At 48.0% G+C, this 22,489-nt stretch overlaps 1 protein-coding gene and 1 pseudogene across 3 annotated transcripts in view; one reads left to right on the forward strand and one right to left on the reverse strand.

Annotated features, from left to right (window-relative positions):
- The window catches only part of ZNF606 (zinc finger protein 606), a 57,660-nt gene extending 44,965 nt beyond the window's left edge, over nucleotides 1-12,695 (reverse strand). The window contains exons 1-4 of one of the 3 annotated variants that reach the window (XM_012473160.2): nucleotides 12,642-12,695; nucleotides 11,592-11,673; nucleotides 10,995-11,051; nucleotides 10,421-10,509 (exon numbers count right to left, since the gene is read on the reverse strand). In XM_012473160.2, the coding sequence (XP_012328583.2) occupies nucleotides 10,421-10,509; nucleotides 10,995-11,051; nucleotides 11,592-11,622 (177 nt within the window). In that variant the 5' untranslated portion in view covers nucleotides 11,623-11,673; nucleotides 12,642-12,695. Of the gene's footprint in view, nucleotides 1-10,420; nucleotides 10,510-10,994; nucleotides 11,052-11,591; nucleotides 12,431-12,641 lie in introns of those variants that run through there. The other 2 variants (XM_012473163.3, XM_064367413.1) reach the window with 2 other exon arrangements.
- Nucleotides 12,382-21,714, forward strand: LOC105731388 (uncharacterized; annotated as a pseudogene).
- The last annotated feature ends 775 nt before the right edge of the window (nucleotides 21,715-22,489 follow it).

Raw genomic sequence — 22,489 nt, forward strand, 5'->3', positions numbered from 1 at the left:
CTGGGCATGGTGGCACACGTCTGTAATCCCAGCTACTCGGGTGGCTGAGGCACAAGAATTTCTTGAACCTGTGAGGTGAAGGTTGCAGTGAGCCAAGATCTCACTACTGCCCTCCAGCCTGGGTGACAGAGGGAGACTCTGTGTTTAAAAAAAAAAAAAAAAATGTAACATGGACAGAGAAGTGCACAAAAACTACGCTTGATGCACTTTCACAGAGCAACAGCACCTGGGGAACTAGCTAGGCAGCCATGCTAATGGCCCAGGGTGCTTCTGACTCTGTGCTCATCTCACATAACCTAACCTCTCTGGGGTGGCGCCTTCTAAGATGGCGTCAACGTTCACCTACACTTAACACCATGCAAACCCACACCCTAATGGCTGTCCAGCTGGTGGAATGAGCCACAAATTCACTTCCATCCCTCCCAAGACCCCCATGGAATCACTGTATCTTTAAAAATAGAGGAATTGCTGCCGGGTGTGGTGGCTCACACCTGTAATCCTAGCACTTTGGGAGGCCAAGGCAGGTGGACTGACTGAGCTAAGTGTAAGGCCGGCTGCCTCGCTGAAGAGCCAAATGGACACACTTATCTCTCTGTGCTGGCTCCCCACACCTGCTCCTATCTGGTTTCTCCATGCAGGCTCCACACGCCCACTCCTGCATTCCTCACTCAACTCTTTCAAAATTTAAAAAGCCCACGGAAGATTTGTCCAAAGGCAGTTTAACATTAACCTCCCCAGCCAGTCAGCCTACCAATGAAACTGTCTGCTCTTTGTTTCCCTAACAATCAATCAAATCTCCTTACCAATGAAATTGTCTGCTCTTTGTTTCCCAATGACCAATCAACTACCTCCACTTCTTATAAAACCCCACGCCCTAAGAAGCCCATTGCGACTTCTCTGGCCCCTTCCTGGACCACAGAACCTCTCCCGGGAGCTGAATAAATTGGATTCTCATTTTTCTCACTGGCCTCAGTTTCCTCATTTTAACTCGGCAATATACCTTACACTAAGGAGTTTGAGACCAGCCTGGACCACACGGTGAAACCCCATCTCTACTAAAATACAAAAAAATTAGCCAGGTGTAGCGACGTGCACCTGTAATCCCAGATACTTGGGAGGCTGAGGCAGGAAATTGCTAGAATCCGGGAGGCGGAGGTTATGGTGAGCAGAGACTGCACCACTGCACTCCAGTCTGGGTGACAGAGCAAGACTCCGTCGCTAAAAAAAGTAAAAACTGAAAATAGAGGAATTACATCTAATTATCACAAAAGGACTGGAACAATTAGAGCAGTTCTACAGTCCCTAATAAAACAGTGGACAGTGGCAATGACCATCATCAATGACTGCTCAGCCGCAGGTGAAAGGCAGACAGGGAGCTTTATAATGGAGGGGTCAGTCTGACAAAAACTGCACACACTAATCCATCACACCTGAAAATGGGACAACCAGACACCATGTGCCCACCAATGCAATGCAGTATGAAGCATTCTTACCAAAAACACCAAACGAACCTACTCAGGCCTCTAGTCCAACTACTAGTTTACAGGAGATGAGGGGATGGAGGAACTTATTCAATGATATCATGAAGGCAAAAATCAGGCAAACCAAGACCAGCGATCTAGTTTCTTTAGCATATGAAACACGTGCAATGTGTGGGCTGTTTTTAAATCCTGATTTGAACAAACCGACAACTGTAAAAAGACATTTTAGGGACACAGAGAGAAAACAACACGAACTGGGGATCAGATAATATTGAGGAATTATTGGTAATTTTGCTGAGTATGAAAAGGTATTATGGTTATTTCCCAAAGGGTACATATCTCTTAGATATATACACAGAAACGCTTACAGGTGAAATGATACAATTCTGAGATTTGCTTTCAAATACTCCAGTTTAAAACAGGTTGTGTTGGAATAGGTGAAAAGAAAGCAGAAAGCTGACAGCTGCTGACGCTTGTCAACATGAGTGCTCGCAGTAGGCTGTACAACAGCCCCCAAAAGATGACCATGTCCTAACCCCTAGAACCTGTGACTGTTACCTTAATGATGAAAGGGACTTTACAAATATAATTATGAATTTTTAGAGGGATTATCCTGGATTATCCAGGTGGCCCAATGTAATCATCAAAGCCCTTATTAATGAGAGAGGGAGGCAGGAGTCAGGTCACAGGAGACATGATGCAGGCAGAGCTAGAGTGAGGTACTTTGCAGACAGAGGACAGGGCATGAGCCAAGAAATGCAGGCAGCTTCCAGAAGCTGGAAAAAGCAATAAAGCAGGCGTCTCTTTAGCCTCCAGAAGGAACACAGCCCTACAGACCCATTTTAGACTTCTGAGCTGCAGAACAATAGAATAAATTCATGTTGTTCTAAGCGATAACGTCTGTGGTAATCTATTGCAATAGCTACATAAAACTAATACATAAAACTAAACTAATACAGGGTTCATGTTCTACTTTGGTGCTCAAAAATCTCCTACAGCCGGGCGTGGTGGCTCACGCCTATAATCTTGGATTACACTTTGGAGGCCAAGGCAGGTGGATCACCTGAGGTCGGGAGTTCAAGACCAGCCTGACCAACATGGTGAAACCCCATCTTGGGAAAAAAAAAAAAGAAGAAGAAAAAAAAATATCTCCTACGTAAAAAGTTGTTTGTGGCCGGGCACAGTGGCTCAGGACTGTAATCCCAGCGCTTTGGGAGGCCAAGGCAGGTGGATCACGAGGTCAGGAGATCAAGACCAACCTGGCTAACACAGTGAAACCCCGTCTGTACTAAAAACACACAAAAAATCAGCTGGGTGTGGTGGCACGCACCTGTAGTCCCAGCTACTCGGGAGGCTGAGGAAGGAGAATCGCTTGAACCCGGGAGGTGGAGGTTGTGGTGAGCTGAGATTGCACCACTGCACTCCAGCCCGGGTGACAGAGTGAGACTCTGTCTTAAATAAAAACATAGAATTTTTTTTTTTTTTTAAAAAGTTAAAAAACCAGCCAGTTAAAAAAAAAGGGGTGGGGTGGGGCATCAGGACGTGGAATTCCACTCATTCCTCCAAGAGGCAGAGAAGATGAAGGCGAGACTGACCAACTAGAGTAGAGGTGATCCCAGCCCCACACTAGGAGGCACCACGGTGAACCGGGTGCTTCCTGCAAGAGGACTCTAGGAGGGGCAGGGGTGAGTCAGGCTGAAAACAGCAGGTGAGAGCCTACACTTGAACAGCTTTGCAAGTGCCCCACCTTGTGGGCAGCACTGCTAGCAGCCCTGCAGAAAAAAAGTCCCAGAAGCCTCAGACTTGAGACTATGGCTAGGTTATCAGGCTGCCCAGGTGAGTGGAGCCCACAAGGAGGAGAAGGGAAGGGAGTCAATGGCCTCACAGCTCCATATCTACAAAACTGGAAGAAGAACTGACCTGATGACCCTGGCCCATGCAGGCCCATGAAACTCAGGGCATGCCTTACCAGGAGGGCAGAGGGAGGGGGAAGGCACCAATCAAGAACCAGATCTACTCAGCTGCAGCAGAGCAGGACTTACAGCCTCACAGCCCTGCCCTGAGAAACACAAACCAGATAACTACTGGACATGAAGAACACCTGATGCACAGATAAACTAAGTAGCCAAGAGGCCAGAGAATCCAGACAACAGCCACATTCAACTTTCAAAGAATTGTAATTCCTATTCTCGGATTCTCAGACCAGAGTGATTTCAGTATAAAACAGGACAGGATGCTACAAGAGAGGTTCTCTGAGAGAACAGGAAAACCTTCACAGAGTAAGAAAAGACCAGAAGACAGAGCAGTCAGTTCAGGACGCCCTAAAGAGTTCTGTTGCGGTGAGATTATGATCATCAGGCCCCCCAATCCCCACCAAGAAAAGGACATGGAATATAAAGAGATCAGAGACATACCAATCTGTTTAGGAGATCCACCTGAACAGAAGACCCCGGAAAAAGAACATAAAGGAAAAGGACAAGAGGGAATTCTCACTTTTTAAATAACACAAGACTTCTTAAAATAAGATACACACAGAAAAACACTAGCCATAAACAAAGATAGGCACATTTGACAAAAACATACCAACATTCAAACATCTGACTGATAAGACACCACCAGTTAAGACTAGCTACAGACTGGGAGGAGATAAATGATACATGGCAAAGAATCAGGATCCAGAATGCATGTCCCCTACATTAAACTCAGTCTCCAGAAATCTAGGGATGGGGGAAGAGAGACAAAGACAGAAGGAAGTACACACGGCCAATAAAGATATCAAGGGTACTTAGCTCACTAGCAATCAAAAGATGCCTATTAAAGTAACGCAATATACCTTTCTGGTCCTGAGGTAAGCAAATACTTAAAAGACCTGATAATGTAAAGTGTTGACAAAATTGCAGGAAAATGGGTATTTTCTCCCAGAGTGGGGAGACTGAGAAGTAGCTTCACCCCCTTGGAGAGCCATGTGGCAGCCATAGTAACATTCAAAGTACATACCTAGCCAGAGTGGCTCACGCCTGTAATCCCAGCACTTTGGGAGGCCGACGCAGGCAGATCACGAGGTCAAGAGATCGAGACCATCCTGGCCAACATGGTGAAACCCCATCTCTACTAAAAATACAAAAATTAGCTGGGTGTGGTAGTGTGTGCCTGTAATCCCAGCTACTCAGGAAGCTGAGGCAGGAGAATCGCTTGAACGGGGAGGCAGAGGTGGTGGTGAGTTGTGATCACGCCACTGCACTCCAGCCTGATAATAGAGCGAGACTCCGTTTCAAAAACAAAAAAAAACAACAAAAATTAGCTGGGCATGGTGATGCGCACCTGCAGTCCCAGCTACTCAGGAGGCCGAGGCAGGAGAATCGCTTGAACCCAGGAGGCGGAGGTTGCAGTGAGACGAGATCGCACCATTGCACTCCAGCCTGGCTACAGAGCGAGATGGTCTCAAAAAAAAAAAAAAAAAAAAAAGTACATACCTAAAACCAAGTAAAACTCTGCTTCTAAAGGTATGCCTAGATAAAAACTACATAAACACGTACACAAAATGAAGCTACAGGAATGTTCACAAAGCTTTGGCCGGAGAAGCAAAAACAATGGGGGAAGAGGAACTTATAAACCTATCCATAAAAGAAATGATGAAGGCAGAGGTGCATTTCCCTAATAGATACACTTGGCAGTGCCAAAGGCACAAGCCTGACTTCTCTCTATGTATCAACATGGGTGGACCTCAAAGTTGAAAAATGAAAACTATAGGAAAACTACATATAGGAAAAAAATATTGAAAAAAAAAAAAAACAAACAGATTGTTGGGCGGGGTGCAGTGGCTGACACCTATGATCCCAGCACTTTGGGAGGCAGAGGCAGGCAGATCACTAGGGCCAGGAGTTTGAGACCAGCCTGGCCAGTGTGACAAAATGCCACCTCTACGAAAAATACAAAAATTAGCCAGTTGTGGTGGCACACGCCTGCAATCCCAGCTACCTGGGAGGCTGAAGCACAAGAATCCTTTGAACCTGGGAGGCGGAGGTTGCAATGGGCAGAGATCACGCTACTGTACTCCAGTATGGGCAACGCAGTGAGACTGTGTCTCAAAAAAAGAAAAAGACTGTCCATGCCTATACAGTTTATCATCTACATATGCATACGAAAATGTTAGCTGTGTACAAACTTAATCCATGAATAGTTGCCTAAGAAAAAGTGGGAAGAGAATGAGTACTACGTAAAAGAAGAAAACGTAACAAATATGACAAAACATTAGTAATTGTCCAGTGATGGGGATGCTATTTGCTTCCTTTTTATACTTTTCTATAATTATGAAATTTGTCAAAATTAAAAGTAAATTTTCAAAAACATTTAGAATTGAAAAAGGGGCCATTTTCAAACTGGAAGCCCCATGGGCTAAAAAGCAGTTATAAGAAAAGAGCTGCATGCCCAGGCCCACAAATCATGGAGGCCTCACCTCAAGGATGGTAAGGAGGCCGGGAGTGGTGGCTCACACCTGTAATCCCAGCATTTTGAGAGGGCAAGGCAGACAAATCACCTGAGGTCAGAAGTTTCAGACCAGCCTGGCCAACATGGTGAAATCCCATCTCTACTAAAAACACAAAAATTGCCGGGCGTGGTGGCTCACCCCTGTAATCCAAGCACTTTAGAGGCCAAGGCGGGCGGATCACCTGAGGTCAGGAGTTCAAGACCAGCCTGACCAACCAACATGGTGAAACCCCATCTTAAAAAAAATAAAATAGGCCGGGCGCAGTGGCTCACGCCTATAATCCCAGCACTTTGGGAGGCCAAGGCAGGTGGATCATGAGGTCAAGAGATCGAGACCATCCTGGTCAACAAGGTGAAACCCCGTCTCTACTAAAAATACAAAAATTAGCTGGGCATGGTGGTGCGCGCCTGTAGTCCCAGCTACTCGGGAGGCTGAGACAGGAGAATTGCTTGAACCCAGGAGGCGGAGGTTGTGGTGAGCCGAGATCGCGCCATTGCACTCCAGTCTGGGTAACAACAGTGAAACTCCGCCTCAAAAAAAATAAATAAATAAAAATAAAAATACAAATACAAAAATTAGCCAGGTGTGGTGGCACACGCCTGTAATCCCAGCTATTCGGGAGGTTGAGGCATGAGAATCCCTTAAACGTGGGACGGGGAGGCTGCATCGAGCTGAGATCACCCCACTGCACTCCAGTATGGGCAACACAGTGAGACTCTGTCTCAAAAATAAAAATAATTAAATAGATGGATGGTAAGGGGACACAGGAAACACCTTCAGCCTAGAATTGCAAAGGAAAATGCAAAACCAAAAGGCCATAAGGAAGAGACTGTAGAAGACAGGCACCTAGTCTCATGAGCTGTGGAGACGAGAGGGACCCTTCAGGACAGGAGGTTTCACCGTTGCCTGACGCTGAGGGTTAAAGGTGTTAGAGGAGTCCTGCTAGAGGGAGGACCAAATCCTTCTGGTCACCATTATGAGCTAAATTTGCATTTTCCAATTATACCCTAGGATGACTTGCAAAAGTGTTTCACCCAAGTCCTCATAAACATTTTTGCACATATCACTTTGTATACACGTATAAGCATTTATCTAGGCATTCTAAAGCACTTTATGGAATCTGCTAACAAACCAGCCACACATTTAAACCCTGTGAGCGTCTGAAAGAGAGACGACCAAGGGGCCTCGCTGGGTCTCAGATCTTTGCTGACAGATCTTGCCCAACTGCTCCCCCTTCAAGGAACCTGGGGCAATTCAGATGGCTTCTATGGTAGAATTTCATTGCAGAGAAGGAAAACATAACCCGACTGTGCACATCCTCAAGTATGACCAAGGGTGGGTGCAGGATTATTATTGGTGTTTTATGTGCATCATGTTTGTTAAGCAGATATCCTTGGTGGATTGTTAGAGGCATTTGAATGCTTCCATATTTGGAGAGGCTGGTTGGGGTTTTAGGATGGAATGGGATATTATCACTACAATTATTATTTTCCCCTATTCCTAGAAATAATGGGACCAGGGCTTCTGTAGCTAAAACCTCACTATTCAACATACTTCCATGAATGGACTATCCAGATAATGAGGGATGACAGCATTTGATGTTTTCACCAGATAAATGCTTTATTTCAATAAATATTTAACTTCGAGGGAACAATAAAGGGACACAGGGTTAATCTCATTTAGTTAAAAACACACAACAGTCAAGTCCAAGTTTCCCACGGGGAAAAATCCAAAGTGAGTGTGGGGTGGGGGGCCAGCCAGGAGCATGTTATCAGAAATCACAACTCTTCAGACATTGGAGGGTGTTATTTTTAATTCTGTTTTATTTTCTCAGCATTAAATTTGATAATTCTCAGAAACCCTAGCATAAATTAACAGCAGAATGTAGCATGGCGGTTAACAGGGCTTATCTTCGCAGTGTTTTATTAAAGCTAACTTCTACTCCTGAGTCTGATTCAGGGGCCATCTTTCAGGATAGCCTAGCTTCACTGCTGATGACTCTGTTCTAGGATTTAATAATGACTGTACATTGTAACAGCACCAAACCTCACAGCTGCCCAAGTTGTGATGCCAGGCAACAATCACCTTGTATCATATGATTCAGGCCCTTCTGCTTCCCATCTCACCTGGACCAGGGATAGCAACGCTGCCAAGTGGGGACAGCATACTTATCATGCACTTCACCCACCAGATTTGAAACTGTGGGCAGTTTTATTAATATTTTTTAATTTGGGGGAGAGGCATAAAGTAGAGACATTATTTTTAAATCTTGTTTTATATCCAAGTATCTGCTTGATTCTTTTTATTTTTTTTTTAATAGAGACAGGGTTTCTCCATGTTTGTCAGGCTGGTCTTGAACTTCCAACCTCAGGTGATCCACCCGCCTTCGCCTCCCAAAGTGCTGGGATTACAGGCGTGAGCCACCACGTCCAGCCTTGATTCATTATTTTAACTTACAAATAAAAGACCTAAAAAACGGTAATGAAACTCTTTTTCTTCATCTTTCATAGCAGGGAGTTAACAGAGTAAATGTAACTCTGATGAACTAGGAAAAGCCAATTTAAAAAAATCTCCCATTTAGAAATACAGACACAACTCTAAAAAACTGAAAAGAGGAAGTTAAAAATGGCTGCCTCAGTCATTAAAAGAAATACTGATGAAATGCTACAATATGGATAACTCTTAAAAACAAAAATACTAGGCCGGGCGCGGTGGCTCAAGCCTGTAATCCCAGCACTTTGGGAGGCCGAGGCGGGTGGATCACGAGGTCGAGAGATCGAGACCATCCTGGTCAACATTGTGAAACCCCGTCTCTATTAATACAAAAAAAAATTAGCTGGGCACGGTGGCGCGTGCCTGTAATCCCAGCTACTCAGGAGGCTGAGGCAGGAGAATTGCCTGAACCCAGGAGGCGGAGGTTGCGGTGAGCTGAGATCGCGCCATTGCACTCCAGCCTGGGTAACAAGAGCGAGACTCCGTCTCAAAAAAAAAAAAAAAATACTATGCTAAGTGAAAAAAGCCAGACACAAAAGGGTGTGCCATATTAAGATTCCATTTATATGAAGTGTACAGACTAGGCAAATCCATAGAGACAGAAAGTACATTAGTGGTTGGCAGGGGGAACAGGAAGTAACCACTAATAGGTACAGGATTTCTTTTTAGGATGATGAAAATGTTCTAGATTTAGATACTGGTATTGTTGCACAATTCTGTGAATACTAAAAACCACTGAACGATATACTTTAAAAGGATTAACTTTATAGTATGCCAATACTGTCTCAATAAAGCTATTATAAAAATTTTTTTAAGTGGCTCCATCTGGTGAGGAGACTGGGCAGGGCGAATGCAGGGAGATGACACCTTTCCAAAGTGACTCCATTGTCCTATTTCTCTCGGGAGCCACCCTATCCCCATAATCACAAAGTCACCTGCTTTGATTTCTTTATACCTCTCTGATCTTCCTCTCCTTCCTAGCTCCCAGGCCCTGGTCAGACTGAAGCCTGAAACACCAGCCTGCTTCCCACAGCCCCCTTCTTTCCACACCCATTAGGGGAAATTTGCCAGCCACATTCCAGACCCTGGTGCCCCCTGATCCCAAGACTTCTGAAGCTCTGCAGCAGGCATTCAGGTATTCAGGCATTCAGGGCCTGGCTGGGTTCATCCTGGCCTCTCTAGCCTAAAATCTAACTGGAGTCAGTCTCACTCAAACACTGGCCACACAGTGTGCTGCCTGCCACCCCCGACCCCTGCGGTTCTGTAGGAGGCCAGACTCCCACTCACCAGGCTGTGCCTAACTGGCTGATGTATTCTTTTCACCTCTTGGTCCAGGTCTCCCAAGCAGCCTTCCCCTCCACAGCAAAAGCTGACCTCCACACAGACTCTGTCCCATCTCCCAACGTAGCAGGTAAACTGAGCTCCTCCAGGCCTACTCTACCCATCTCAGGTTTCTCACATCCCGCACTGCATGTGTGGCCCCAGGTAGGCTGTGAGATGCTCTTAACTGAGTGAATAACCCTGGAAAAGGGTCTGGGAGCTCCTCAGGGTAGAGGCTCATACCTGTGCTTGTTCCCCTCACAGCAAGGATGGAGCTCACTGCACAGCATCAGCCTAAATCAGGTGCTAAAGACATGAGTAAAGGTGGGAAGAGGGAAGAGAAGTGGGGCTGCCAGCCAAAAGGACTGCCCCTCATCCTCCACAATAAGCCAGGGTCAGCTGGGGCTCAGCATTGTGGACAGGCTGGTTGATTTCAAGGCTCTAAGACACTAAAAACTGCCTGAGTCTCCCTACCTGCTCTCAGGAAGCATTAACTTCCAGTTGCTTCCTTCCCTACCCAAACTCTTAACTGTTTTAAACTGGCAAGCCGCATCAACTGGGATGACCAGGGATAATCTGGACAACATCCTTTGAGAAAAGGACAGCCCTTCAAGAATAAGTGGAGGCCCCATCTCACCTGAACCTGGGCTGCTGGGAGCCCAGCGGCCCTCCTCCCCTCCTCGGGGCTCCCCTCCACGTGACAGGCAGGCTCCTGAGGACACAGAGCTAGGGAAGGAGAAAAAAGTCATGGAGGCAGCTCTTGCTGCCAGGAGCTCACCCTTCCTTCCCCGCGGGGACTAAGGATCAGCCCTTGCCCCTCCCCCTTGAATGAGGGAAGAAACCCACTTCCTCATTCTATAGATGAAGGAATTAGGGCTCAGAGAAGGTTAGGAAAGTACCTGACACATGACTCTCTCATTGCCCACCCTGTGCTATTAAGTACCATCTCTGAGAAGCAGTGTCTGGTGTGACCAGCCTTCCTGCGCCTGAACCCTAAATGGCCACACACGAATTCTCATGCATCTTGAGATGTCACCATCATCTTATTGCTCACTAGAGGTTTCTGACCCCTCCTCGTTCCAACTCTTCACAGAGACGGATCTGGATCATCTGCCCCAAAGCCCCACCCATTCTGATCCCCAGCTGTGGCAGAGCACTACAGGGAGAGGCTACAACATGGCAGTCCACAGCTGACCAGGCTCTTGACTCACCCCAGGAAGCCCATGGGTCAACAGCTGTCATTCCCCAAGACTGGTCCGTAAGGGCACCTGCACAGAAGAATCAGGTTAGGTCTGTGATGCCAAACCTAGTGATTAAAGGCAACAAAATGCAACTGACTTGCTAATGGGCACTATAAAATTCCATAAACAGAGCCCAAAGGCACGTAAAAAAATCCAACATAAGGTGGATTCACACAGGAAATGCACATGTGAGTCACTATTACTTAACACTGTTTTGAAGTTACCAATGCTATATAAGTAAAAAAATAATAAAGGTAAAAATATATAGGGGAGCAGCAGAGACAATATTTTATTATATGTATCACTGTCTTTTAGGAAACCTCACAAACCACCAGAAAATCTCTTAAAACCAATGACAACTCTCAGGAGAGACTATAAAACACATAAAAGTTACTGTCTTTTCCGCCAACAATTTTCCTCCTTTACCACCAATCACTTCTAATTTTGTACCAAAACAGATAGACCCCACTTCCATCCTCAAAAGTCCTCAGCCCCTCCCCAGCTCTGACCCAAGACTGCAGCAGCTAATGTTAGGGGAGGCCCAGAAGTAACACGATTTGGACTCACCCCAGGAGGCCCACGGGTTGATGGCTGCCATCCTGAGGATTGACTGACCAGACACCTGCCCAGGAACAGTGCGATTCCCCACCTAATGACAAAAGTGAAAAAATACAAAACGGTTCATTCTCACAGAAGACCGAGTGAGAACAAAGAAGGGAATCTATCCATAGAAGCAACAAAAAAACTTGCAAGGAGAACTTAAGAAAATTTACATGTCAAAAAAATAACACAATTCCTGGAGAAAAACTAAGGGTAATTTGCATAAGCTGGAAAAACAAGCCTGATTCCGATGAGAAGGTATAAATTTGTTAGCCATTCCCAAGAGACATCCATTCACAACACAGATGGAACTTTCGGGTTAATTTGACAACAATTATTGTAAACTCTACTTGCAATCCTGATACGTTAGTGGTTGCCCAGAGCTGGGGGAAAATAAAATGGGGAGTGACTGCTTAATGGGAACAGAGTTTCTTTGGGGGGTGAGCATCAGATAGAGGTGATGACTGCACAACTTTATTAATACACAATAAAACCAATGAACTTCACACTTTTAAGTGGTTAAAGTGGTGAACATTATGTTACGTAAATTTAATCCCACCTCCAAAACAAACTCCACGTCCGAGATGTCCTAAGCCTAAGCTTGTGTGTGTGCGGAGGACTCAGAGACCCCTAAATCCCCAGGTCCCCGATCTCTGTACAAGTCAGCAGCCTCCTTAATGGATTCCCGGGTACGTGTATAACGCACCAGAACACCCAGCGAGCCTCAGGAGCACCGGAATCAGCGCGGAAGCGCAGAATGCAAAGCGCATTTCGCACTGTTATTTGCAACTTGACAGTGACCGCCGCCGTCACCGCACGTTTAAGGGAATCCAGAGCCATTTCCAACCCGGGTCTGACGTCCTTCACAGTGCTGTGTGAACCGGCGGGGGAGAAAGGCGGGCTGGGGAACGAACGGCCTCAGAAGCGTCCGTACCACCCGCTTCCAGAGCTCCCGACCCAATTTCCTCCGCAAGACCGACGCGGCCGCGACGCTGCAGAAGCTCGTCCCGGCCTCACCTGACTCGCAGCCGCGGGGTCGCCTCGCCTGGGGCGTTTGGCTTTTGTCCCGCGCCGAGGTCCGGCCCAGCAGTGCGCTTGGGAGCTCCGGGCGCGGCCTCGGAGACAAAGGCGCGCGGAGCCGACGTGCAGGGTTCACCCAGGCCCGTACGGCCAGACAAGGAAGCGCGCCTGGAGGCTGGAAGCGGGAGGCCTGAGGCTGGCGGCTGGTGGGAGGGCCGAGGGCAACGAGGGCGCAAAGCCGGCGCGGAAAGTGCAGGCGCAGGACCCGCCCTGGCGCCGCCTCTCCCCGCCGGCTCTCCCAACCCCCGAGCCCAGCAGCTACCGCGGCCCCACAGCCCGAGCGAAGGCCTCACCTCGGCCGCGGACAATGGCGGCGGCTTCCCCCGGCGTCGACCGGGGCGCGCCGCGGGGGCTGCTGGGAGCTGTAGTTCCTGGCGGCACTTCCGGCACCAGGGAGCGGCTCCGCCAGCACAGCCCCCCTGGGCCGCCCCGCCCCGCCCCGCCCCGCCCCGCCCCGCGCCACCTGGGCAGGGTGAAAGGACAGCTCTGACTCGCGGTCCCGGGTTTCGCGGCAGGAGTTCGGCGAGTTCTCAGCGCTCTCGAGGGATCCTTCATTGGGCGTTCGCAAGATTGTGAGAAAGTGGCTGCTGTCATTCCCTTTAAGATAAGGAACCTGAGGCCGGGCGCGGTGGCTCAAGCCTGTAATCCCAGCACTTTGGGAGGCCGAGGCGGGTGGATCACGAGGTCAAGAGATCGAGACCATCCTGGTCAACATGGTGAAACCCCGTCTCTACTAATACAAAAAAATTAGCTGGGCACGGTGGCGCGTGCCTGTAATCCTAGCTACTCAGGAGGCTGAGGCAGGAGAATTGCCTGAACCCAGGAGGCGGAGATTGCGGTGAGCCGAGATCGCGCCATTGCGCTCCAGCCTGGGTATCAAGAGCGAAACTCCGTCTCAAAAAAAAAAAAAAAAAAAAAAAAAAAAAAAAAAAAAAGATAAGGAACCTGATTCGAGCTACCCATCCCTGTGAAGCCCCACGGCTGAGAACATCAGGGCTACTTCCCAAGTCTTTTTCCAGAGGCCAGGCTTTATGGGAGCATGGGTTACCAGCGACCCATCCTGTAAGTTTTCTGTATCAATATGTATGGAGCGGTTCGGGCGCGGTGGCTCATTCCTGTAATCCCAGTACTTTGGGAAGCTGTGACGGGAGGATCGATTGAGTTCAGGAGTTCGACACTATCCTGGGCAACATAGTGAGACCCCCATCTCTACAAAAATAAAAAAAAAAAAAAAACCACAAAAATTAGCCCGGCGTGATGGCGCGCGCCTGTAGTCCCAGCTTCTCCGGAGGCTGCGGTGGAAGGATCGCTTGAGCCCAGGGGGTCGAGGCTGTGGTGAGCTGTGAATGCATCACTGTACTCCAGCCTGAACGACAGAGCAAGAGCCTGTCTTAAAAAAAAAAAAAAAAAAAAAAAAAAAAAGGCCATGCGCGGTGGCTCACGCCTCATCCCAGCACTTTGGGAGGCCAAGGCGAGCAGATCAAAAGGTCAGAAGTTCAATACCAGCCTTGCCAAGATGGTGAAATCCCATCTCTACTAAAAATACAAAAATTATCCAAGCATGGTGGTGGGCAGCTGTAATCCCAGTTACTCGGGAGGCTGAGGCAGATAATTGCTTGAACCAGGAGGTGGAGGTTGCAGTGAGCCAAGATTGCACCACTGCACTCCAGCCTGAGTGACAGAGGGAGATTCCTTCTCAAAAAAAAAAAAAAAAAGATTCCTCATCCAGTGCTCCTGCTAAGATGTGGCTCAGGGCTGTGTACACAAGATATCCTCACTGAGGAGTGCTGCCTCTGTCCTTCCCCATAGCTTAGACCAAGTGAGTTTCCTGCTGTCTGCCCTTCCCTGAATCATTCACTCCACACTTTTTGTTTTTGAGACAAGGTCTTGCCCTGTTGCCCAGGCTGGAGTGCAGTGGCACCATCATGGCTTGCTGTAGCCTCGACCTCCTAGACTCAAGCAATCCTCACACCTGAGCCTTCCAAGTAGATGAGACTACAGGAATGCACCACCATGATGGGCTAATTTAAAAAATTTTATTGGCGGGGTGCAGTGGCTCACACCTGTAATCCCAACGCTTTGGGAGGCCGAGGTGGGTGGATCATGGCCACCACCTCAGTCAGGAGTTCAGGACCAGCCTGGCCAACATGGTGAACCCACATCTCTACTACAAATACAAAAATTAGTGAGGCATGGTGGCACATGCCTGTAATCCCAGCTACTCAAGAGGCTGAGGCAGGAGAATCACTTGAAGCCAGGGGTGGTGGATCTTGCAGTGAGCTGAGATTGCGCCATTGCACTCCTGCCTGGATGACAGAGCAAGACTCCATTTCAAAAAATAAATAAAATAAAATTTGTGGATTTGGGGTCTTACTGTGTTGCCCTGGCTGATCTTGAATTCCTGGGCTCAAGTGATCCTCCCACCTTGGGCTCCCAAAGTACTGGGACTACAGGCATGAGCCATCATGTTTAGCCCCACTTGAAATGTTCGCCTCTCACCTGCCACGGCTGGACGTCCCGGGGATCTGCACACCCCTCATCCCCATGCTCACAGGCTGCCAGGGCCTTCAGGCGGGGTGCAGACCGCTGTGTAGACAGTGTTTACTTTACTGTCCTTCTGGAAAGGGTAGTGCTCAGCCCTCAGACTCTTATTTCCTGAGCAGAAGTGGACTACTGTGGTGGTTGTGCTGTTCCCTGCTGGCCCCCGACTCCCGTGAGGCCATGTGCACTTGAAGGTGACCTCCCAGAACCTCTGCATGAACATGGCTTCCGGGGTCCTGGCAGGGTGCGCAGGTGAGAGAGGAACTCAGGGAAGTCGGGGAGCTGGCTATAGCGAAACAGGAGGCTGAACGAGCCCTGCAGGACCTGGAGGCACCCGGCGTGGTCAGGGCCAGTGCCACGTGCAGAATGTCCCAGCTGACCCAGACCTGGCCCAGGATGTTTCGGCCTGCCAGACCCTGCAGGATGAGTTGGAAGTGCAGCTGCTGACGAAGACCAGGATGATGGTGGCGGTACAGCTCTCCATCTGCTGGATGACGTTTTTCTTTTTTCTTTTTTTTTTTTTTGAGACAGAGTTTCACTCGTTACCCAGGCTGGAGTGCAATGGTGTGATCTCAGCTCACCGCAACCTCCGCCTCCTGGGTTCAGGCAATTCTCCTGCCTCAGCCTTCTGAGTAGTTGGGATTACAGGCACACGCCACCGTGCTCAGCTAATTTTTTGTATTTTTAGTAGAGACGGGGTTTCACCATGTTGACCAGGATGGTCTCGATCTCTTGACCTCATGATCCACCCTCCTCGGCCTCCCAAAGTGCTGGGATTACAGGCGTGAGCCACTGCGCCCGGCCTGGATGATGTTTTTCATCTTTGGGGACTCATGGGTGGGGATGTGGAGGTGGAACTCCATGCAGACCCCAGCATGGCCTAGCTCCTGGACCACCAGAGAGCTGCCCTGAAGCCCAAAGTCATCCTTCTGCGCCAAGACGCCCACCCAAGACCACCGGAAGTGAAGCACCAGCTGTGCTACTGTGTGGACAGTTATGAGGTCACTGGGCACGGTCCAAAGGAAGGACAGGAACTGGGTCTTGTTGCTGAGGCTTACCAGTGTGGAGGAGGGACCGACCTGAGTGGGAAGAGGCCAGGGCAACAGAGAGGGTGACAGATGGGACTCCATTTCATAAAGAAAGAAAGAAAATTTCACACAAGGCCGGACATGGTGGCTCATGCATGTAATCTCAGTGCTTTGGGAGGCCAAGGCAGGAGGACTGCTAGAGCCCAGGAGGTTGAGACCAGCCTGGGCAATACAGTAAGACCCCTGCAAGGAAGGAAGAAGGGGAGAGGAGGGGAGGAGAGGGGAGGGGAGGGGAGGGGAGGGGGAGAAGAAAGAGACAGAGAAAAGAAAGAAGGAGAGAAAGAGAAATTAAGGAAGGAAAGAGAAAAGAGAGAAGGAAGGGCAGGAGGGAGGGAGAGAAAGAAATGAGAAAGAAATAGAACAGAGGGAGAGAGGCAGGGAAGGAAGGAAGGGAAGGAAGGACAGGCGAGCATGCGCAAGTAGTCAGAGAAAGGAAGCAAGAAAGAAGGAAAGGAAGAAAGAAAAAGAGAGGCTAGGCATGGTGGCTCATGCGTATAATCCCACCACTTTGGGAGACTGAGGAGGGCGGATTACTTGAGGTTAGGAGTTCAACATCAGCCTGGCCAACATGGTGAAACCCCGTCTCTACTAAAAATACAGAATTAGCTAGGTGTGGTGGCACACACCTTAATCCCAGCTACTCGGGAGGTTCAGGCAGGAGAATTGCTTCAACCCAGGAGGTGGAGGTTGCGGTAAGCTGAGACCCCACCACTACACTCCGTCTTGGGCAAAAAAAAACGAGACTCCGTCTCCAAAAAAGAAGAAAGAGAAAGAGAAGGAAAGAAGGAGGGAAGAAGGGAAGGAGGGAGGGAGAAAAGGAGGGAGGGAGGAAAGGAGGGAGGGAGGAAAGGAGGGACGAAAGGGAGGCAGGGAGGAAAGAGAGGGAGGAGAGGGGGAGAAAGAAAGAGGACGGAAGGAAGGAAGGGAGAGAACGAAAGAAAAAAATAAATAAATAAAGAGGCCAGGTATGGTGGCTCACACCTGTAATCTCAGTACTTTGGGAGGCCGAGGCAGGTGGATCACTTGAGGTCAGGAGTTCGAGACCAGCCTGGCCAACATGGTGAAGCCTCATCTCTACTAAAAATACAAAAAGTAGCTGGGCGTGGTGGTGCGTGCCTGTAATCCCAGCTGCTCCAGAGGCCGAGGCAGAAAAATAGCTTGAACCTGGGAGGCAGAGATTGCAAGATTATGCCACTGTACTCCATCGTGGGCAACAGAGTGAAACTCCGTCTCAAAAAAAAAAAGAAGAAAAGAAGAGTCCCACAAACACCTTGAGTCCCGGGATAGCCGGCCGCCCTAGTTAGGTCAGAGCTGGGACATGAATGGAGCCCAGATCATCTCCAGTGTTAATGTGAGACCTGGTTATGGTGCAGGCCCCAGCATTTGCATTTCTAACAATCTCTCACGTGATGGTGATTCTTTGTGCCTTTTTGACAACTGAGTCTCACCATGGCACCATCCAGATAACATTTCTAAAACACAGACGCCCAAGCCAGATTCACCACGCTCCTGTTCCCTGGCATGAGAGTATTTGGAAATGATGGCCTGAGGGTTACGGAGGGCCTACCGAAGTGCCCTGGTGGGCTTACCTGCTTTTGTACCTCTTAAGGGCTGCTTAAGCCCAGACACACCTCTTTTTTGGTTCCTGGAATGAAATCCAAGGGAAAAAAATTTTTCTTTTTTGAAATAGAGTCTCTCTCTGTCACCCAGGCTGGAGTGCAGTGGCGTGATCTTGGCTCACTGCAACCTCCACCTCTTGGGTTAAAGCGATTCTCCTGCCTGAGCCTCTGGAGTAGCTGGGATTACAAGGCAGGTGCACACCACCACACCTGGCTACTTTTTGTATTTTTAGTAGAGACAGGGTTTCACCATGTTGGACAGGCTGGTTTCGAACACCTGACCTCAGGTGATCCACCTACCTCCCAGAGTGCTGGGATTACAGTTGTGAGCCACCACACCTGAACCCAAGGAACAACGGAACTTTACGTTCATTCCTCTCGTTTTTGCCCACTTCAAACTCATGTTTCTCCTTCCTTGCCAGGCGGTTTTTTGTTTTGTTTTGTTTTGTTTTGTTTTTGTGAGACAGGGTCTCACTGTCATCCAGGCTACAGTGCAGTGGCAGGATCACGGCTCACTACATCATCTACCTCCTGGGCTCAAGAGAGCTTCCTGCCTCAGCCTCCCAAGTAGTTGGGACTATAGATGTGCACCACCACCCCCAGTTTTAAAAGAAATGATTATTGTTACTATTTTAGAGAGATGGGGATCTCACTATGTTTCCCAGCCTGGTCTTGAATTCCTGGGCTCCAGTGATCCTCCTGCCTCAGCCTCCCAAAACTCTAGGGTTGCAGGCTGGAGCCACCGTGCCGGGCCTGGGGTTCTGATTCTAGTTATGGTCTGCACGGCACAGATGGATTATTCTTCACCGGCAGTGGCAATGACTCAGAACCTGCTTGTGTTGTCTGGCCATGCTGTGATCTTTGTCAGTTTTTTCCTATTTGTCGATTTGCCAATGCAGAGACTACCTCTTGTGCCCCGGAAGATACAAGAGTTCTGTGAAATCGGAGTCAGTGGGGTTTTGTGTCTGTGTTTGCTTCTGACCTGTGGCTGAGGCACAGGATGAAACTGCTTGGTCTCTGGGGTCTGATGGCTCAGTGTTTAACGCTCCCTGTATGGGTGCAAAACATTCTCCTACCACCAGAGGGTAGTAAGGAAACAGGCTATACAAAGGTTAAGGGTCTGAACGAAAAGATGCTCTGCTCTGATGGGTTTACACAGACCTGTAAGGCTGACTCAACAGGTGGATAAAATAAAAAACAGGATACCCAATGAAATTCAAATTTCAGATAAATTCACATAATATTTTAGCACAAGTATTTCCTATGCAATATTTGGGACAAAATTCTACTAAAAAATTATTCATTGTTTATCTGAAAACCAAACTTAAGTAGGGGTCCTGTTTTATCTGGCAACCCTACAGATACAGGAAAACAAGAGCTTCTTGAGCTGCAGTCAAGAAATGCAGTTGCAGCTGTGTGCAGCGGCTCATGCCTGTAATCCCAACACTGGGAGGCCAACTTGGGAGGATCACTTAAGCCCAGGAGTTGCAGACCAGCCTGGGCAAGACAGGGAAAGCTTGTCTGTTTTTGTTGTTGTTGTTGTTGTTAAGCCAGGCACAGTGGCTCACACCTGTAATCCCAGCATTTTGGAAGGCCAAGGTGGGTGGATCACCTGAGGTTAGGAGTTTAAGACCCGACTGGGCAACACACTGAAACCCTGTCTCTACTAAAAATATAAAAATTAGCCTGGTATGGCAGCAGGCACCTGTGGTCCCAGCTACTCAGGAGGCTCAGGCTGGAGAATTGCTTGAACCCAGGAGGCAGAGGTTGCAGTGAGCTGAGATCGCACCAGTGCACTCCAGCCTGGGCAACAGAGTGAGACTCCATCTCAAAAATAAATAAATAAATAAAAAGAAAAATTGAGTTTCTAATTCTTTAAATGGGCTTTAGTTAAAAGGAAAGAAAAGAAAGTCTACATATAGAAACTTCCAGTTCAGAAGCATTTTATGTTGGAGGTAATCCAAGCTGGAGGTAATCAAAGTGAATTCTTGGAAAAATCAGCCTGGCTTGATACTTTGGGGTGAAAAGCACCTAGAACAGCAATGTGGTTATTTGCAGAGGTTCTACAGGAATCAACTCTCCTTTTTATCAGGATAGAACTGGACTAATCGTGCGATCAAGCCCGTACCTGAAGTGTCACACGTCAGAATAAACTCCCCGCTACATGACAACCCACCCTGAAGGAGTAAGGGGTGAGCTTTCTCTGTGGCCCCTACATTCACAAAGCCACCCAGGAAGGCCCCTCCAATCTGTTCTGTGATTTACAGGGCCCCTGTTTCACAAGTAGAAAGGAAGGCCTCTCCCCCAGCAGGCCAACAACCTTTGCAAATTTAAGGTGTTCAAAGACAGGAATTCTGTAAACCCAAATTTACAGGTTTCTCAGTCCAGGATGAATATATTTAAATTGGAATTGTCATGCAATGCTGAGGGGAATGTAAAATGGTGCAGCTGCTTCAGAAAACTCTCTGGCAGCTCCTCAAATACTTAAACATAGAGTGACCATTTGACCCAGAAATTCTACCCATACAACCAAGAAAATTGAAAACATACTGAACATACACACAAAAATTGATACATAAATGCTCATAGCAGCCCTATTCACAATAGCCCGAAAATGGAAACAGCTCAAATATCCATCAACTGATAAATGGATACACAGTATAGTCTATTCAAACAATGGAATTTTTCTTGTTTCTTTTTTTTTTTTTTTTTTTTGAGACAGAGTTTCGCTCTTGTTACCCAGGCTCTGGAGTGCAATGGCGTGATCTCGGCTCACCGCAACCTCCACCTCCTGGGTTCAGGCAATTCTCCTACCTCAGCCTCCTAAGTAGCTGGGACTACAGGCATGCATCACCATGCCCAGCTAATTTTTTGTATTTTTAGTAGAGACGGGGTTTCACCATGTTGACCAGGATGGTCTTGATCTCTTGACCTCGTGATCCACCCGCCTCGGCCTCCCAAAGTGCTGGGATTACAGGCATGAGCCACCGCACCCGGCCCTTGTTTCTTTTTTTTAAGAGATAGAGACTTGCACTGTTGCCCAGTGCTGAAGTACAACGGTGCGATTATACCTTACTGTAGCCTTGACCTCCCAGACTCAAGTGATTCTCCTGCCTCAGCCTTCTGAGTAGCCAGGACCACAGGTGCATGCCACTACACCTAGCTATTTTTTTTTTTTTTCTGTAGTGATCAAGTCTCCCTATGTTGTCCAGGCTGGTCTTGAACTCCTGACCTCAAGCAATCCTCCCACCTTGGCTTCCCGCAGTGCCACTACACCCAGCCTAAGATGGAAAAGTAATCGAGAGAAAGGAATGAGGCTCTGACACAGGCTGCAACATGGATGAACCTTGAAAACGTCATATTTAGTGAGAGAAGTGAGTCACAGAAGACCACAAAGTGTATGATCCCATTTATAGGAATGTCCAGGAAAAGTAAATCTGTACACACAGAACATAGATCAATAGTTGTCAGCAGGTGAGGCTGTTGGGAACTGCTGGCGAAAGGGGCTGGCGTTTCCTTGTGGGGGAATGAAAATGTTCTCAAATTCACTGTGAGGATGGCTGGACAACTCTCAACGTACCAAAAGCCATGAGTGAGTTGTGTGGTATATGGATTATATTTCAGGCAAGAGGACTGCTTGAGCCCAGGAAGTCGAGGCTGCAGTGAGCTGTGATCATGCCACTGCACTCCAGCCTGAGCAACAGAGTGAGACCCCATCTCTTAAAAAATTAAACTAGGCTGTGCACGGTGGCTCAAGCCTGTAATCCCAGCACTTTGGGAGGCCGAGGCAGGTGGATCACTAAGTGAATGAGAAGCGCAAAGGATAAATGCCTCCTTGGGAATTCCATGTAGCTTGAGGCTTTTGTGATTGAAATAACATCAGTAAACACCTGACATGTGGAAAGACACAAACCTGTAGACCTGTTATCTCTGACCTTGCACTGATCGTGGCATGTGCATAGCAGCATGGCAGAACAGCCAGAAAGAGGTGTGGGGTGTCCAAGTTTCAGTTAGACGGAAGGCATAAGTTTCCAGATCTATTGCACAGTGTGGAGACTATAGTTATTAATAATTAATGTATATTTCAAAATTGCAAACAGATTATACCTTAAATGTTCACATTGCAGAAAATGATATGGATGTAAGGAGATAGATATGTTGATTAGCCCAACTGAATCATTCCATAATGTATACATATATTGAAACACCATATTGTACCCCATAAATATATACAATTTTTTCTTGTTTCAGACAGAGTCTCACTCTGTCGCCCAGGCTGGAGTGCAGTGGTGCGATCTCAGCTCACTGCCACCTCTGCCTCCCAGGTTCAAGCAATTCTCTGCCTTAGCCTCCTAATTAGCTAGCGCCAGTCACCATGCCCAGCTAATTTTTGTATTTTTAGTAGAGAGGAGGTTTCACCATCTTGGCCAGGATGGTCTTGAACTACTGACCTCGTGATCCACCCACCTCAGCCTCCCAAAGTGCTGAGATTACAGGCATGAGCCACCATGCCCGGCCAATATATACAATTATTATT

The sequence above is a fragment of the Aotus nancymaae genome, unplaced genomic scaffold, assembly GCF_030222135.1.
Source record: "Aotus nancymaae isolate 86718 unplaced genomic scaffold, 86718_ANA_hifiasm-v0.15.2.pri h1tg000069l, whole genome shotgun sequence".
In the NCBI taxonomy this organism is placed as follows: Eukaryota; Metazoa; Chordata; class Mammalia; order Primates; family Aotidae; genus Aotus; species Aotus nancymaae.